The following is a 15,550-nucleotide window of genomic DNA, read 5'->3' on the forward strand; positions in this document are numbered from 1 at the left end:
TTATTACTTTGTCGGGGTTATGATCATTGCGGAGGATAATATGCATTTTTTTATTTCACACGTTGTTCATGTCTGTAGATTGTCCTGTTTGTCTCGTAAAGTGCAGATAATACTACGTCGTTGAAACTCCAGACTTCACATACAGTATATAGTACATGGTTGTTGTTTTTTTTTTGTCTCCATCATCCATTGGTTATTATTTACATTATTCCCTCACGTTTTCATTTCATAGAAAGAAAATCCATTATCCACGAACGTCGATGGATGTTTTCAGGCCTCGATGATGGGGCGGGGGGGGGGGGGGGGATGCCACACTTTCAGGCTCTGGGGTCAAATGAACCAAAGACAGAAAAAAAATGATACATGATATTTCCCAGACACACACATGCGTACAGATTGCATATTGATCATCTTGTTTCCCGTATGAATGAGTGTTTTTTTTTTTCTCTCTCTCTTTCGTGTCAGAGCCTTGTGTCAAAGAGCTGCCGTCGCTCAGTTCAAAACCAAAACCTGAAAGTTCAGAAAGCTCCTGTTGGACACACGGCAGCAGGATATATTGCAAAGTGTTGCACTTCTGCTTCGAGGTTTTGTTTAAAAAAAAAACTCTGGCAGCTCTCAGAATCAACACAGAAGTTTAGTGCCAGATAAAACACACACACATAAAAAGTCTGTACTATAACCTTCTTTCCTTAAATAAAAAAATCAAATAATACCAGCTAGTAATCATTCTCTGCATAGATTTCTCAGTGTATTCACTGTTGGGCACCCTGCTCATTGGATTTTGCTGGTGGGTCCCTCAGCAGGTGAGAGATGATGTTATTATTCGAGGCTGTGGTGCTCCCTAATAAAGCAACACAACACCATCTTTTTTTAAATTGACTTGGTTCAACATTGTACAGCTCAAATCTGCAGCTATAGAGATGTGGATGATCCCACTCGTCGTTGTGCTTTAAGCAGAAATTGTGTCTTCTGGTCAATGAGTTGCTACAGTGACTTTGGCTGAGGTACAGTGATGTGCCCGATTCAAAAACAACAACACAACAGATAATTGTTAACACGGGTCCGCGACATGTATCATGAATAACTGTTCAAATTAATTGAATGAAGACAAGAAGATAAAAATGCATTTTCATGCATAGACGAATATTTTTGGTCAGACTATGAGTGATTTTTTTCCCCCTTCATGTACAGATATGCATAAATGCAGCTGTACAACCGAGACACAGACATTCAGTGGTTCTTTCTCCCGCACACAGACACACACGCGCATACACCCACGTCAAGTATGATCGGTAACATCTTGGTTGGACCGTGTAGGACCGTGTTCTCCACACAGTCCCCTCCACCAGAAGGAAAACGGGAATATTGCTAAACAAACTATTTCAATCAGATTTTACCTCGAGTTACTGATTTCCACGTGTCAGTCCACCTTAATGCTTTCATCTCTTGATAACGCCACAAATATACAAACTAAATGTCTCCTAAAAAAAAAACAAATTAACAGAGAGTCGACTTCAGAAGCCTCAGGTCAGGCAGGTCAACGAGGCGTCCTGAGCACACACTGCCCGGGAATGGCGTAAAAAAAACATGTCAGCTGCTGCGGGTTAGAGGCTGAAGTGAGCAGAACGAGACCCTAAGAGTAAAGATGCACATCCTGGCATGACGGGATTCACTCAGACAGCTCCTGCTACAGAAGTCCTCCGAATCCAGCACCTTTCTCTGACACCCCACGGAAAGATGGAGAAAGGCCGGACCCCCGGAGGATCCCTGTAGCTAAGCCAATACCTGCTACACTGCTGCTAATTATCACTTCCTGTATTGATGCTGCCGCCTCCGACTGTCACCGTGGCTGTGTGGAGCAAACGGTGGAAGGAAATCTCGGCTGGACACGGTCCTAGAGTCGGGAGCTAATTCACGTTTCTATGCCAGCTTTTGAAGACAGATTGAGCTCCTGGCGTCAGAGGCTTCTCGGAGGAACGGCCAGACTCCATTTCTATTCTGACGATACGGTGGAGAGCAGCGGCCTGCCTTTCAACAACTACTTCACAGAAGGCAGTTTGGAACTTGTTTTAAAAGCTGACCTCTGGGGTTTTTTATCCAGTTGATGTCAGGTTTGGTGGAGAATCCAACAGGAGAGAATAAAAAGTGCTTTTTGGGGATATTTTGAGTGTCTGAACAGGCTCTGAAGCAGAAGAACATAAAACAGAACTCGGAACCATTAACAATTAAACTCATGGCAATGATCTGCGCATTGTGGAAAGGCTCTCATTTTCCTTTAAACATTGGTATTTGAAGTTTCTTTGAATTCTCTAATAAAAGTGTATGTGTTCTGTTTGTATACATGTATTTTTTATATATTCATATATATATATAGGAATTAAATATATCATTATCACTGTACTTTTTTTCCGTCTCGGAGGCTTCTTCTTTCAGCCTATATGCATGCTTCTAGGAATGTTTTTGAGGTCATGCAACACTAGAATAGCGTAAACCCAGATAAAAAGGCAGTTTAGGGGAAGCATTATTCTATACACGAGTCCAGAATAGTTCCTATTTTTGATCATGAGGACGTGATCGTGTGACAAACCTGTGAGAAAAAATTTCCACAACTGGGATCGAAGCTAGAGCGTGAGTTTAACGCCTAAAATCTCAGCACTAATGACGTCTACGTGGAATGTAAATATTGACGAGGCTTCCCGGATGTGGCCTCATGACGATTCCTTATAAGAAATCCTCTAACATACAGCTTTAGGGTTTTTTTTCCGCAAAAACAGCTACTGGCAGGCATACGTTTTTAAACCGTGGATTTGTATAGAAGGCAGTGTACAGACAGATATACAGTCGTGTGATGAAGCGAGTGGCAGTCGAGAAACAAGTGGACGTTCTCGTTTGAGATTAAAAAATGTCATGCAATTATCTACTCACTACGTTTACTACTAACAGCACCTACCTAGCAGCTATCGGTTTCGTCACAGTTATCCTACCTATCTATATGAATAAGTGCTTTGTGTGTCAAAGTGTGAAAAACTAACCAAAAGAACAAGAAGAGACATTCAAGCTGTCCTCAAAGCTCTGCAGTAAGACCAGTTTGGGTGAATGGGGGGGGGGGGGGGGGGCAGGGGGAGCTTGCATTGTAATACATACAGTACATGTAAGACCAAAGCAGTGAAAAGTCAAGGCCATTCTCAGTCATTCATCAGATACTGATGTCTACTGGGAAACAAATAGGTGTCGAACCATAAGCGTAGCGCTGATGGCTGTCATTCATCCTTGAACATAACGTGGCGTCCTTAACCACGGACCTCATCACGAGGCGCCCACAGGCCAGACCAGCGCTGGGGGGGAGCTCGCTTTCTGCTCACACGTCCTCCTAGCTCTAGAACGGTGTGTAGCATGAGACAGTTTCTTTTTTTCATTGGCTCCAGGAAGCAGCATATGTGTAGCGCGCGACTAGGTGCTCTGCAGATATCGCAGGGCCGAGCGGTGTGCCTTGGGAAATGAGGAAGCAGGGGACTGAAGCAGGCTGTGTGTTGTGCTGCTTTCTTTAAGCGAGACTATATTTTTCTATCTTGCAGCATTTCTCCCTTTTTCTCTTTTCTCTCTGTGCACTACTGTTGGCTACTGTAGTGTGCAGGACGTTTTTAAGTCGTGTTTTTCTTTTTCTTTTTTCTAACAGCCACACCGATGAAGGCAAATCCATGCAGGAATACAAAATTTAAAGATTTTGCTCTCTTGGGAGTTTTTGAGGGTCAAGTTGTGAGGAGTGAAGACAGGATGAGCGCAGGGTGAGCGAATGGTCTATGTCATATTAATCACTGTTTGTCATAATCAGCATCATCATTAACATCCTGAATTCTATTGCCTTGATTTTTCCAGCACACCTGAGGTGGGAGGCCGAACACCAGTCCCACCCAGCTGCTCAGCTCCAAAGTTCCCGCGGTCACACGGAGGAAAACAGCCGACGGTTACACGTCTGTGAGCATTTTGGTGATGTTGACATAGTTTGTGTTGGCCAGGGTGCAGTTGGCTGTCTTGAGGTTCTCCTCCTGAAGGTCTTCGTTGCTGTTGTTCACGACCTCCTGGATCTCCATATAGTCCGACTTGCTGATGGTGGAGCCGCTCCGGCTCTTCTTCAGCTCCTCCGCTGAATCGGTCTTGGCCACGTTGGTCTGCAGGTACTGAGCCTGCTCTTCGCCTTCAGTCTCTCGATGATAGAAGTAGTTGAAGTTGGAGACGATGACAGGCACCGGCAAGGCAATGGTCAGCACGCCAGCGATGGCGCAGAGGGAGCCCACAATCTTCCCACCGATGGTAGTCGGGACCATGTCCCCGTAGCCGACTGTGGTCATGGACACCACAGCCCACCAAAACGCATCCGGGATGCTCTCGAACTGCGACTGGGGCTCGTCCGCTTCAGCGAAGTAGACAGCACTGGAGAAGAGGATGACCCCGATGAAGAGGAAGAAGATGAGAAGGCCGAGCTCCCTCATGCTGGCTTTCAGGGTCTGACCCAGAATCTGAAGGCCCTTGGAGTGACGAGAGAGCTTGAAAATTCTGAAGACTCGCACTAAGCGGATGACCCTGAGAATGGCTAAAGACATGGCTTGCTGACCCGCTAGACCATCCTCTGGCGTGTCGGCCAGCTCTGTGCCAAGGGTGATGAAGTAAGGGATGATGGCAACAATGTCAATGATGTTCATTATATTACCAAAAAAGCCTGCTTTGCTGGGGCAGGCAAAGAAGCGCACCAGGAACTCAAAGGAGAACCATATAATGCAAAGAGTCTCCAGGATGAAGAAGGGGTCGGTGAAGTAGGTGTTAATGTACTTGATGACTGTGGTGTTTGTCTCAGGTGAATAGATTGACTCTTGAAACTTGTGCATGTCGCCATCATCGTTGCGGAAAACGGGGAGGGTCTCCAGGCAGAAACTGACAATAGATATCAGGATGACCATGACAGAGATTATGGCAATAATCCTAGCAGGACCTGAGCTCTCTGGGTACTCGAACAGCAGCCACACCTGTCTCTGAAACTCGTTTTCAGGAAGGGGCCGCTCTTCCTCCTTGACGAAACCCTCGTCTTCTCTGAAGATCTCGATGGCCTCGTCACCCAGCTCGTAGAAGCGAATTTCCTCTGAGAAAATATCGAGGGTGACGTTAACCGGCCTTCTTAGCCGGCCCCCTGACTGGTAATAATACAATATGGCGTCAAAGCTGAGTCTGTTCCTGTCGAAAAAGTACTCGTTCCTCAGCGGGTCAAAGTACTGCATCCTCTTTTTGGGGTCCCCCAGCAGAGTCTCTGGGAACTGGGAGAGGGTTTTGAGTTGCGTCTCAAAGCGCAGCCCTGAGATGTTGATGACCACCCTCTCACAACACTCATGGTCCGCATCCGGGTCGTAGTCCTGCGGGTGCCCCGGGCGTGCAGCCGCCTCGTCAGAGGGGTCGCCTGTGGCCACAGTCATTCTGCAGGGGGGGGAGGCCTGCACTTTTCAGTGAGTCTGGGTCCCGCAGCCTGAAGAACTGCAGGCAGGGGCCAGGAGAGGGAGGGGGCTCAACACCGTACAGACCTGACGGCCACAGGATGTCACCTAGGGTCTGACTGCATCTAGGACAGACAGAGCAAAGACAGACAACAAGGTCAGTTACACCGGAGACATGATTCAGCACTCAGTTCTGCCGCCGCTCAGCCCATCTGGACTTTGCTTTAGCTGGAAGATCAAACAGTTAAAAATAGATGAAGATGAAGCCACGCTCTTCATCAAAGTCAGATTATTGCGAGAAGATAGTCGATACCAGAAGGCGTCAGCTCTCGGAAACTTGAGGCAGACGATACCGCTCCTGACTCGGACAAATGAATATGCAAATAAGCAAATCTCCCTGCACCTAACTGGCCCCGGTGCAGGTAGATCTGGAGGCCAACTGGCACATCCAACACACAGACGCTCACAGACCAGGGCACTGATCTTCGGCTGTGGCTGATATCCAATGAAATGAATGTGAATACCTTCATGCAGTGAAGCCATGCATAGATATATGGCAATGCAGCAGGCACCAAAACCAAACAGACAGCATCCTGTCTAGAATGTCACCGACAACCCACTGCAGCTTCTCCACAGACACACAACACACTTTGAACACTTACTGCAGCGCCAGGCAAACACACATATACCTCCCGTTAACTGTCTCCGGCTTAGTCGGGGGGTTGGAGCATTTTGGTCTGGAAATGGTGCCTGTCTCTGAAATATTCAGAAACATCTATAAATAATTTATCCGTAGAAGGAAATAGGTTCCAGGAGAAAAAGCTGTATCTCTCGGTCTGCATCATCTCCCCCTCACAGAGTGGGAGCCCGGTGTTTTTTAACAAGAGAAAAAGCCTCATGATGAACCGTAAATCAAACACTATATAAGTCTGGCTTTATTGGATATCATCATGGAATAGAAAAGAAGTGTAAATCACCTCGATAGCCTAAATGCCACGATAAGGAAAAAAGAAGAAGAGACATTTAATGGAAACTAGAGAGATGAGATGATGGGTGAACAGAAGCTGCTCCATCCGTTCCTCATACATACCTGCTGACATCTTCCTCATGTGCGGATGAGTTCCTGCCCCCGCTGGACTCGGGAAGGTGAAAAACCCGCTGCGACGACCAGGTCCTCTGACTTCATGCAGAGACGCGTTTTTTAAAAGAGAATTAAGGGATTTTCCAACATGGGAGAGTCGCGGATATTCACCTCATGTTGTCTGCAGCATCCTCGCCGTGCACGCCGGGTACTGTATCTGCGGGTGTGTCCTCGCGTTCCCCCCCACCCCACCCCGACTCATCTTCCTCCGGGCAGGCAAGCAGGCAGGCAGGCAGGCAGGCAGACGTGGGATGGCGATTGGCAACACACACACAAAAAAAAAATAGGGTAGGGAGGGTGGGAGGGAACCAGTCGAGGAGCTGCTGGTGCTTCCCTTCACAAGCAAAGGTGCTGGGATCAGCAGAAAGATGCGCCTCCGCTGGTCCACTGTGTCGAGGCTGCAGAGCGGTGAGCCGCAAAGGTAAAAGCAGATCCTGATGCTGAGGGGCTCAACGTCTGCAGAGGAGGGGGGGGGGGGGGGGGGGGGGGAAACACCGCGAGGCGAGGGTTGGGGGGGATGGGGTGGGACGGGGCTCAGAAAAAACCCCCAAAGACAATCTTATTATAGCAAGAATTAATAAATAGACGATCCAACAATGAAGGGTGCGTGCGTCACCGCGCCTGTTTACCAACACACGACCAGAAAAACAACACCTAGAGGTGGGTCCAGAGTCTGAGCTGCAGATACACGCGCTCACATGCACTCACATACACACACACACACACACACACACACACACACACACACACACACACACACACACACACACACACACACACACACACACACACACACACACACACACACACACACACACACACACTGTCACACGCGCACAGACTGCATGGTGAGCATCTTCAGACACTGACTTGTAACGACATGGATGAAAGAATCGTTGCAGGGATGCGAGATCACACAATTGCATCGAGTCGGAGCCACACACATGCATACAAAACACACATGGACAAAGCGGGTGTTTTTTATTGGACCTTCAGGGGGGGGGGGGGGGGGTCTTTATTTCATTCTTCAGGTGACAATGGGAGGTTTTCTGCCTGAGAAGCTTCAGCAGTGGCCGCCGGGCTGCTGCTTGGTTAGAGTTTGAGTCAAACCTGCAGTCGGGCATCGCTGTGCATACCAAGAGCCCCGAGCAGCTGATGGAGAAGGGCGAAGAAACGCGCTCTCCATCCGCACTGTAGTCAACCACTCCTCACCTCATCTGCAGTGTGGCCAATTTAAAGGGGCACAGCCTCTCCTGCATTGTTCGGCAGCGATGCAAAGTTGCTGCTCAGGTAAAACAAGCCCACTCAGATAAACTGAGGCAAGTTCATCTTCTGTCTTCATTTAAAAATAATAATAATCATGAACTTTTCTGCTCCTTTATAAACACATTTACAAGATGCTCCATGCGAGTAATAATGAAGAATTGCAGAAAAACAACGGCAAACAATTAAAGGAAGAGTTCGTTTTTTTTGTCATCTTCATCCGATCTGCCTCCATCAGACCCGTCCTTGTGTGGGATACGTGTTACCCCCCCCCCCCCATGGTGTCCCATCTCTTTTAGCTGGGCCTCAGAGTCTACCATGACCTTCCAGGTGGTGTCCATCTTAACTATGCTGCTCTGGTCCATTGTGAGGACTTGCCCAAGCTGTTGGATCTGTGATTTCATCTCGGGCACCACCACACTGGTAGTTTTTTAGAAGCAAGAAGATGGGGCCTATTTTCCTGAGGCATCTGTTTCGTGGAAGGTCACATTCTGCTAAGCACCAGCATTCCAAGCACTGCACAAACAATACAATTGCTGTGCCTTTAGTAGACTGGGGCTTTAATTTCTGGAAATTATTTCAGCGTGCTCATTCAACTGTAGCATGAAACCGTCTGCATGTTTAAGATAGGATGTTTAGATTTCTCATTCAGGTGACAAACCCTAATCGGACCTTCACTTTCTGCTGTGTAATTCTTGTACATTTGTACTTTTTGTGCCGAGCAGTTACACGTGTAACCTTTCCTGCTGGTAAGCGGCATTAATAATAGATAGCAGGCGGACAAAAATAGAGTGAAACCTTCATCATCGTGCCTCGATTCACAGAGTGGACGGGTGAAAGGTATGATCAATAGTAAATCCTCTGCCCATTATCACCACTGACGTTGGGAATGGCCAGACGTGACCTCCAGAGGAGCCAAAGGTTAGCGGGAATCCCTCGGCCGTTGAGAGGAAAGAGGCGAATGAGGAGTATCAGAGGGTGGAGGGGTGAGAGTTGGATGATTTGTGTGAGACTCGGTTTTGCCAAGGTTACTCCCGGCTGAGCCTTGACCATCACGGCTCCCACCGCCGTCCCTTCTGTCCGTCTGCCTGCCTGCTGCCACACATCCGGATACCTCTCACTATCTCCTAATGGCTTTTCCCAGGTTCATCATGACAGCACAGCTATTATTTATGAGCAAGGGGCCCCTCTACAAAGGCCGTTAATGCAGCCTGTAAAGCTCAGTTCACTCAGTATTAGCTCACTGGCTTTAATTAAGAGCGAAGGGACGTGCCACTGTAAACACTGTATACGTTTTAATCATTTTTTAGGAAGTGAGGGTGGTGGAGAAAGTTGGCGGACGACAGTGTCAATGGTGGATTTGTGTCCAAGAGGTATTGATTTCAGGAGTCGTCTCCTTGTCTCCATCAGATGATGTCTTGGCGTGGATACAGGAAGCAGAGAAAAATAACTGACTGACTGATGGGTCATTTCTCTGAGTGCATTTTAAATGTTTTCCTGCTGCTGTTTTAAATGTAGCTTGTTTTTTAGTATCTAATAAAGAAGAAGTTCTTTAGTTAATCGAAAAAAAGTAACTTGTCTGAATTCCATTTCCACTTGTTAACAATCTTCCTTGTTTTACAGCAGTAATAGTCCATACTATTTAATGATAATATTCAATGAAAATATATTCAATACTTAACATGGTTTCTCTACAAATTATAATTATATATATTTTTTAATTAAACTAAAGAAGCTTCACATATCAAATGTTGGATACAATCTAAATACAAATTGCTGTGTAAAAATTTTGTTGTAAAGATTTAAAAATGGCAAATGTATGAAGATAACTTATCTAGTTTTAATGGATAAAAGAGATAATGGTACCCAAGGATGTAAAATAATTTTACCTGAACCAAACTGGGGACGTTACAGTTAAATGTATGTGTCTTAACCACTTGCTAAAAAGCAAGCGTCACACTTTTTTAAGCATTTGACCACAAGAAGAGGTCGACAAGTAAATAAGACACAAACTCAGAGCTCACATTTGGTGCCAGCTCTCATTTGGAATACTTATGTTCTCTATAAAGTCTTCATTACAACTGGGTAAAGTTGAGCCCTGAGGTCTTAGACCCGAGAGGAGTCAGAAAATCCCCAATTCCTTAACTGGATTAACTGTAAATTCACATATTTGAAGGCCAACATCAAATATAGCTTGTGCTCAATTTACTTATTAGCCCTGACTCACAGAGGGACACTGTCAAAATGTCCAACACAAAATACACATATAGGAGTGTAACAAATTGCTAGTAAACAATACTTCATAATGTGAGATGCTATCAATATGTCTTTATATTTTCAAACCAGATGAAAACCCTGAGAGGTCAGAACCAGACCGGACTTTAAACCAATATGGCAGACTGTATATTTTAATGTACATTTTGTCCTTGATCAGCTTAAAAGTGCAAGAAAAACATTGTGTCTTATGGACCAAAAGTACTCACCACTAGCTGTGCCCAAAGCACCGATGGGACACGCATGTTTATTGAGTGTCACTGCTGGTTAGTCCCTGGAGTGCAGTGTTCTCTTCATGGATGTTTATTGTAGCACCTTGCTCCAACATACTGCAATGCAGCAGCCAAAGGTGTCCTGAACATACAAACACACACATCTACAAACACACACACACACGCACACACACACACACACACACACACACACACACACACACACTTATATATACACACACACACACACACATTCACACAGAAACTGTCCAAATCCCAACATGATTCAACCTCAGGACCCAGCTTCGTTAATTACCAGCTCAATATGACTTAATAGTCAACATGATGCGGGAAGAGGGAGGAAATGAACTCTGATTATCATGTTCACGCTTGAATCGGCTGCTGAATTTAAAGAGATTTTCCATAAATCCCACAACCTTGCTGTTAGACACTTGTCTTTCCAATGCATCTTCACTGAGACTCAGTTTGTTTAACCCTGTGGGAGATGAGTCATTCCAGCCTCAGTGCTCAGGAGACGGAGGTGCCCTGAAGAAGAGGCCGAGATACACACAAGCACGGAAGCGGGCAGACAGTGGAGGCAATAAATAAAAAAACATCGGATTAGTTACACAAATATGAAGCCTGTGTCCTTCTCTGTGTTCCCTGGAGCTACCTGGACATCTGAGGCTGTGGCCACAAGTTCCCAGCTCACTGTTTGATAAGTTCTGCAAATAAAAAGGTCAGAGTTCCAACACGATTAAACTTTAAGACCCCGCTCTGCTTATTCAAGCTCAATATAACAGTGAACATGATGCAATGACATGGAAAAGATGAGTTCTGCATATCGTGTTCATTTCAGGACGTCCTGCTGCATTACACACAATGATTCTCAAATTTTAGACATGATGGAGAAGAAATAGGAGACGAGGAAGAGACGGGACAGGGCGGAGAGAACATTGTGCAAAGAGGAAGGAGAAGAGAAGGGGGAGGGAGGAGAGAACATTGTGCAAAGAGAGAGTGAGAGTGAGAGAGAGAGAGAGAGAGAAAGGAGAAGGAGAAGAGAAGGGGGAGGGAGGAGAGAGCTTGTCAGATTGAGGCCCAGCAGGATGAGGGCAGATGCTGGAAAGGAGCCAGATACCAGGAGAGACACAAGGACACTGGTCCACTGCGGTATACTGCCGAGCTGCGGCTGGCTGTGACTGATGCCCTCACACAAGTCTGCACACGCTCCCACTGCCAGGCTTATTATCCCAACTGGTACAACACTTTACCTGGAGACATTTTCCATATGATTACAGTTTACTGCGTCAACACAAGGCGGCCGTTCCGGAAGGGAAAAGTGACAGCGTGCCACATTTGTCTGGCGTGAACATATGTCTACTTTACTGCACGGCTCTGTGTCATGTGCAGCGACAGCAGCAGCAGCATGAAAAAACAAGTCTCGGCTGCTGTACTCAGATCAGTGAGCTTCCCTGATGCTGAGGAGAAGGACTGTGAGTGAGTCAGGGAGTGAGTGAGTGAGTCTGTGTCACGGTTTGCAGGGATGTCCTTATACTGCGATGTGCAACGAGTCACATTGTGCACACCGTGTACAGGGAAGTGAAATCCAAGTCAAGGTAAGTGCCTGCTGCAGGAACACCGAGTAATATTAAACCAAGGTCATGGCAGGAATACCATCCGCTTTGGTACGAAGGTGAAAGAATAAAAATAAAACCATCTGTGGCAATGAGCTTCTTCCTCCTACACGCTGGGTGGTGGTTTACTGACATTGCATTCAGCAGTGACTCCACCCCTGAATATTTAAGTCTTTCTCCACCTTTTCTCGTCGGCATACACTTGAAATAATTTGGGATCGAAAGCACGAGTGATAAACACAGTCTGCTTCACAGTGTGTGAGAAGGACTGGGCTGCTGTGTTTGTTTGTTGAGGCACATTAAGAGACATGTGGCATTTACAGTGACAGCTGCAGAGACAACCGTGATGATGCAACGCCCCGCTCCTTCTCTATTTGTCAGGAGACTGGAGGAACCAAGATGTTTGAGCCTCCTCGTGCAGCTGGTCCATTCTGCTGCTGCTGCTGCTGGATGTGGACGTGGACTCACAGGACACCTGAGGGACAAGAGACATCCTAACCTCTGATAATATCGCTCCTGTAATTCAAGGCTGAGATATAGAGACTCCTGGAAAGTGCCTGAGAGCATGAGAGGGAAATTGTCCGAGGTCAGCACTTCTTCTGTAGTCGGGCGAATTCTTTTTTTTTTTTGCTCAGCTTCATTGGGTTGCTACGGCGACCGCTTCTGGGGGCAGGAGTGGGAGGAGGCTGTGCGGTGACATCACGCCCACGGTGTCTCTGGTGCCGTGGAGATATTTCTGGGTGAAGTTACAGCATGATGACAAAGCACCTTTCCGCCCCCCCCCCCCCCCCCCCCCCCCCGCCCGCAGTCAGCTGCATCAGTTAAAGATGAATTAAGTGTAAGATATGTGGATGATCATTTTTCCTGCCGACACGATTCCACACCTGGGACGTGTCCTCCTGCGTATGGCACAGCTGCCTATAGGAAGCCGGTGTTAGTAAGTCTGGCCCTGTGTGTGTGTGTGGGGGGGGGGGGGGGGGGGGGGTATATAGGGCTTCTTTCACAAGCTCCATGGGGCTTTTCTTTCTCTCACTGAAAGCCGCTGATCACTGAGTCTTGATGCAGAAAAGTGAACTTTAAGAATAGCCCCCCAGAGTGCTGTTACACGTTCTCCAAAGAGCAGATGGATGAATGGCACCCAGAGAAAATAATGGCAATATGTCTCGTGGGTTTCTATTTTTAGACAGCGCTGAGTTACAGTTTTAGGGCAAACACTGTACAACACAAAAATGTCATCGGAACAGGAAGAGAAAATGTGCAGCCGCTGCCTTCCCTTCCTCCCAACACTGCATTGTCATGAGCTGTGGTAAAGTTCATGGATGACAGGCGGCACCTCTCTTGGCACACGTCCATTCTGGCATCCATGGCGAGCGGCTGCCAGGCATCATCCCTCTGATGGTGACAAGGGGACGTGACGAGAGGGGGGGCCCGGGGTCTCCTCTACTGACATACCACAACAGACTCACATGTTCAGTGTACAGCTTGCTTTAATCCTTCTTAAAGTTGTATTTCACGTGGAATCTGTTTTTATCTGTAGTGCCTTGTAGGGGTAATGCTGTTATGTCTCATTTTGAAATGTCCAATCCTTGTATGAAAATTCAAAACTGAAGTTTCTCTACACGCCACAATCGTATTACCTTTTACTTCTGAGAATATAAACGTGTCTTTTTCTACAAAACTCACTTTTCAGTTAACAAAAGAGGGTATCGTTTTTTTTATCCAAATAAATCCCAACTCCGGCATAATAGCACTTTAGATTCCTTCTCAAACCACTTCACTCACAGTTACTAATCCAGAGCAACATGATCATTCACTTGGATTACTGGCTACATGATGAATTTAAGTCCAATATCTTTGTCCTTTTAACAGTATTCTCCTCCAAAAACTCCTCTTCGGGAAACACATGTCTCTATCGTCACTAAATCCTTCTCTACTTTCTCCAACTAACTTATGTTAAACACATGATTACTAAGAGCAGAGTCTGTGTCTGGGAAACAGGAAGCAGAAATATGCTAAGACATGGGGAGCTGAGGGGAAGCTGCACAGTCAGATGATAATATCATGATTTTATGTCCTTTTCTATGCAACATAAAAAAAAATAAAGAAAATTAGTATTTACCCAATATTGACATTGACAAGGACAAAATTCAGAATAAATATTGATTCTTGTTAGTTAATCTTCTTCTAATAAGCTTCATAAAACCCTGAAGAGTAAACACAGAAGTGACTGATACTTTCTTGTATTCATTTAAAGAAAAGCAGCATCAGGGACAAAGAGGGACACGAGGCTGATCATCCCTTCTCCACAAACCAGAAGAAGACAGGCTGAACTGCAGGTGTCTCTCTCTCACCAGCGCTGTCCTCAACCTCTGCAGGACTTGATTAACGGCTCTAGGGAACCTGGAGGCATGTCTTCAGTGTCCCCTGGGTACAGATAGAGGGAGGAAGGACTTTAATTCCGGTAGAGGAGACAGATGGAGAACGAGCCGCTCAGCAGTTCTGGGGGCGCAGCACCTGGAGCTGTGGGACACGTGGTGTCTGGTCTCTGAATCTCATGGTAAAAACTGCTTCACTTGCAAATGATCATGACATTTATGATGTTAAGTCATTTTTCTGTTCTCCAGTTCTCGCATTTACTTTCCTAAAATAGTTATTTGTTGACTGTTTAGCACCTTTTCATTTAATTCAACATTTAAAAACTTTGTCAAGGCACCCAAGAGAATAATATCTAATGTAAACTCATCTAAAATATTTACTAGCAAACTTTAAAGTATTTACGTAAGTTCTGGAGTTTTTGTATATCATAAGACCCATTCTGCAGGTATTTTGGCATCTTGCATTCATCAGCTATTACCTTAATTACCTTCAAGTGACCTTGATCATCCTTTTTCGATGGTTCAAAGTCATGCAAATTGTAAGTAATGAAGAGGGTTGTGTTTTTTTTCTTCTGACTCACAAACTGTAATTCCCTTTGTCTCAAGGGAAACATAGAAATTATGGGTCAGAAAAAAGCCTCTGGGTGAAATATTCAGGAAACTGTCTGACCTGGTTGACAAAACACAGGCCGCCACGTGGACGGATGTGGGACAAAATCATTATTCCTTCATCAGTGGCATGTAAAACATAATAATATTATCACTAACGGACATTATAATTCTTCATTAAACACTTTTTGGGGAATTTTCTCTGATCTGAATAAAACCCAATACGTCACAAGTACTGAAGCTGTAACCCCTGCCTATATAAATATCTAGCAAACACTCATCCAATACGACGGCCGTAAATTCAGCTTTAATGACATGTACGATATTCCGTTTTTTACGAGGCATAAATCAAATGTGTCTGTTTTGCAATAAAGTCCTAGTTAGTGGTAGTGCAGTATGGCACTGCACTACACTACATGCAGAGGTATTTCTGATACACTGCCCCCTTGTGTATTAGAACAGTAGAGACACCAGACAGACTACATTCAACTCCTCGTTAGTATAGTGGATAGTATCCCCGCCTGTCACGCGGGAGACCGGGGTTCAATTCCCCGACGGGGAG

The 15,550-nt window shown here is 45.8% G+C and overlaps 1 protein-coding gene and 1 non-coding gene across 2 annotated transcripts; one reads left to right on the forward strand and one right to left on the reverse strand.

Annotated features, from left to right (window-relative positions):
- Positions 1-3,965: 3,965 nt before the first annotated feature.
- Positions 3,966-5,462, reverse strand: LOC128455912 (potassium voltage-gated channel subfamily A member 2). The gene has a single exon (XM_053439873.1). The coding sequence runs from the start codon at positions 5,460-5,462 to the stop codon at positions 3,966-3,968; it is 1,497 nt and encodes a 498-aa protein (XP_053295848.1).
- A 10,016-nt stretch (positions 5,463-15,478) lies between these two features.
- trnad-guc (transfer RNA aspartic acid (anticodon GUC)) lies at positions 15,479-15,550 on the forward strand. The gene has a single exon. It is a non-coding gene; the product is annotated as a tRNA-Asp (tRNA).

Source organism: Pleuronectes platessa, chromosome 2 (genome assembly GCF_947347685.1).
Source record: "Pleuronectes platessa chromosome 2, fPlePla1.1, whole genome shotgun sequence".
Lineage (NCBI taxonomy): Eukaryota > Metazoa > Chordata > Actinopteri > Pleuronectiformes > Pleuronectidae > Pleuronectes > Pleuronectes platessa.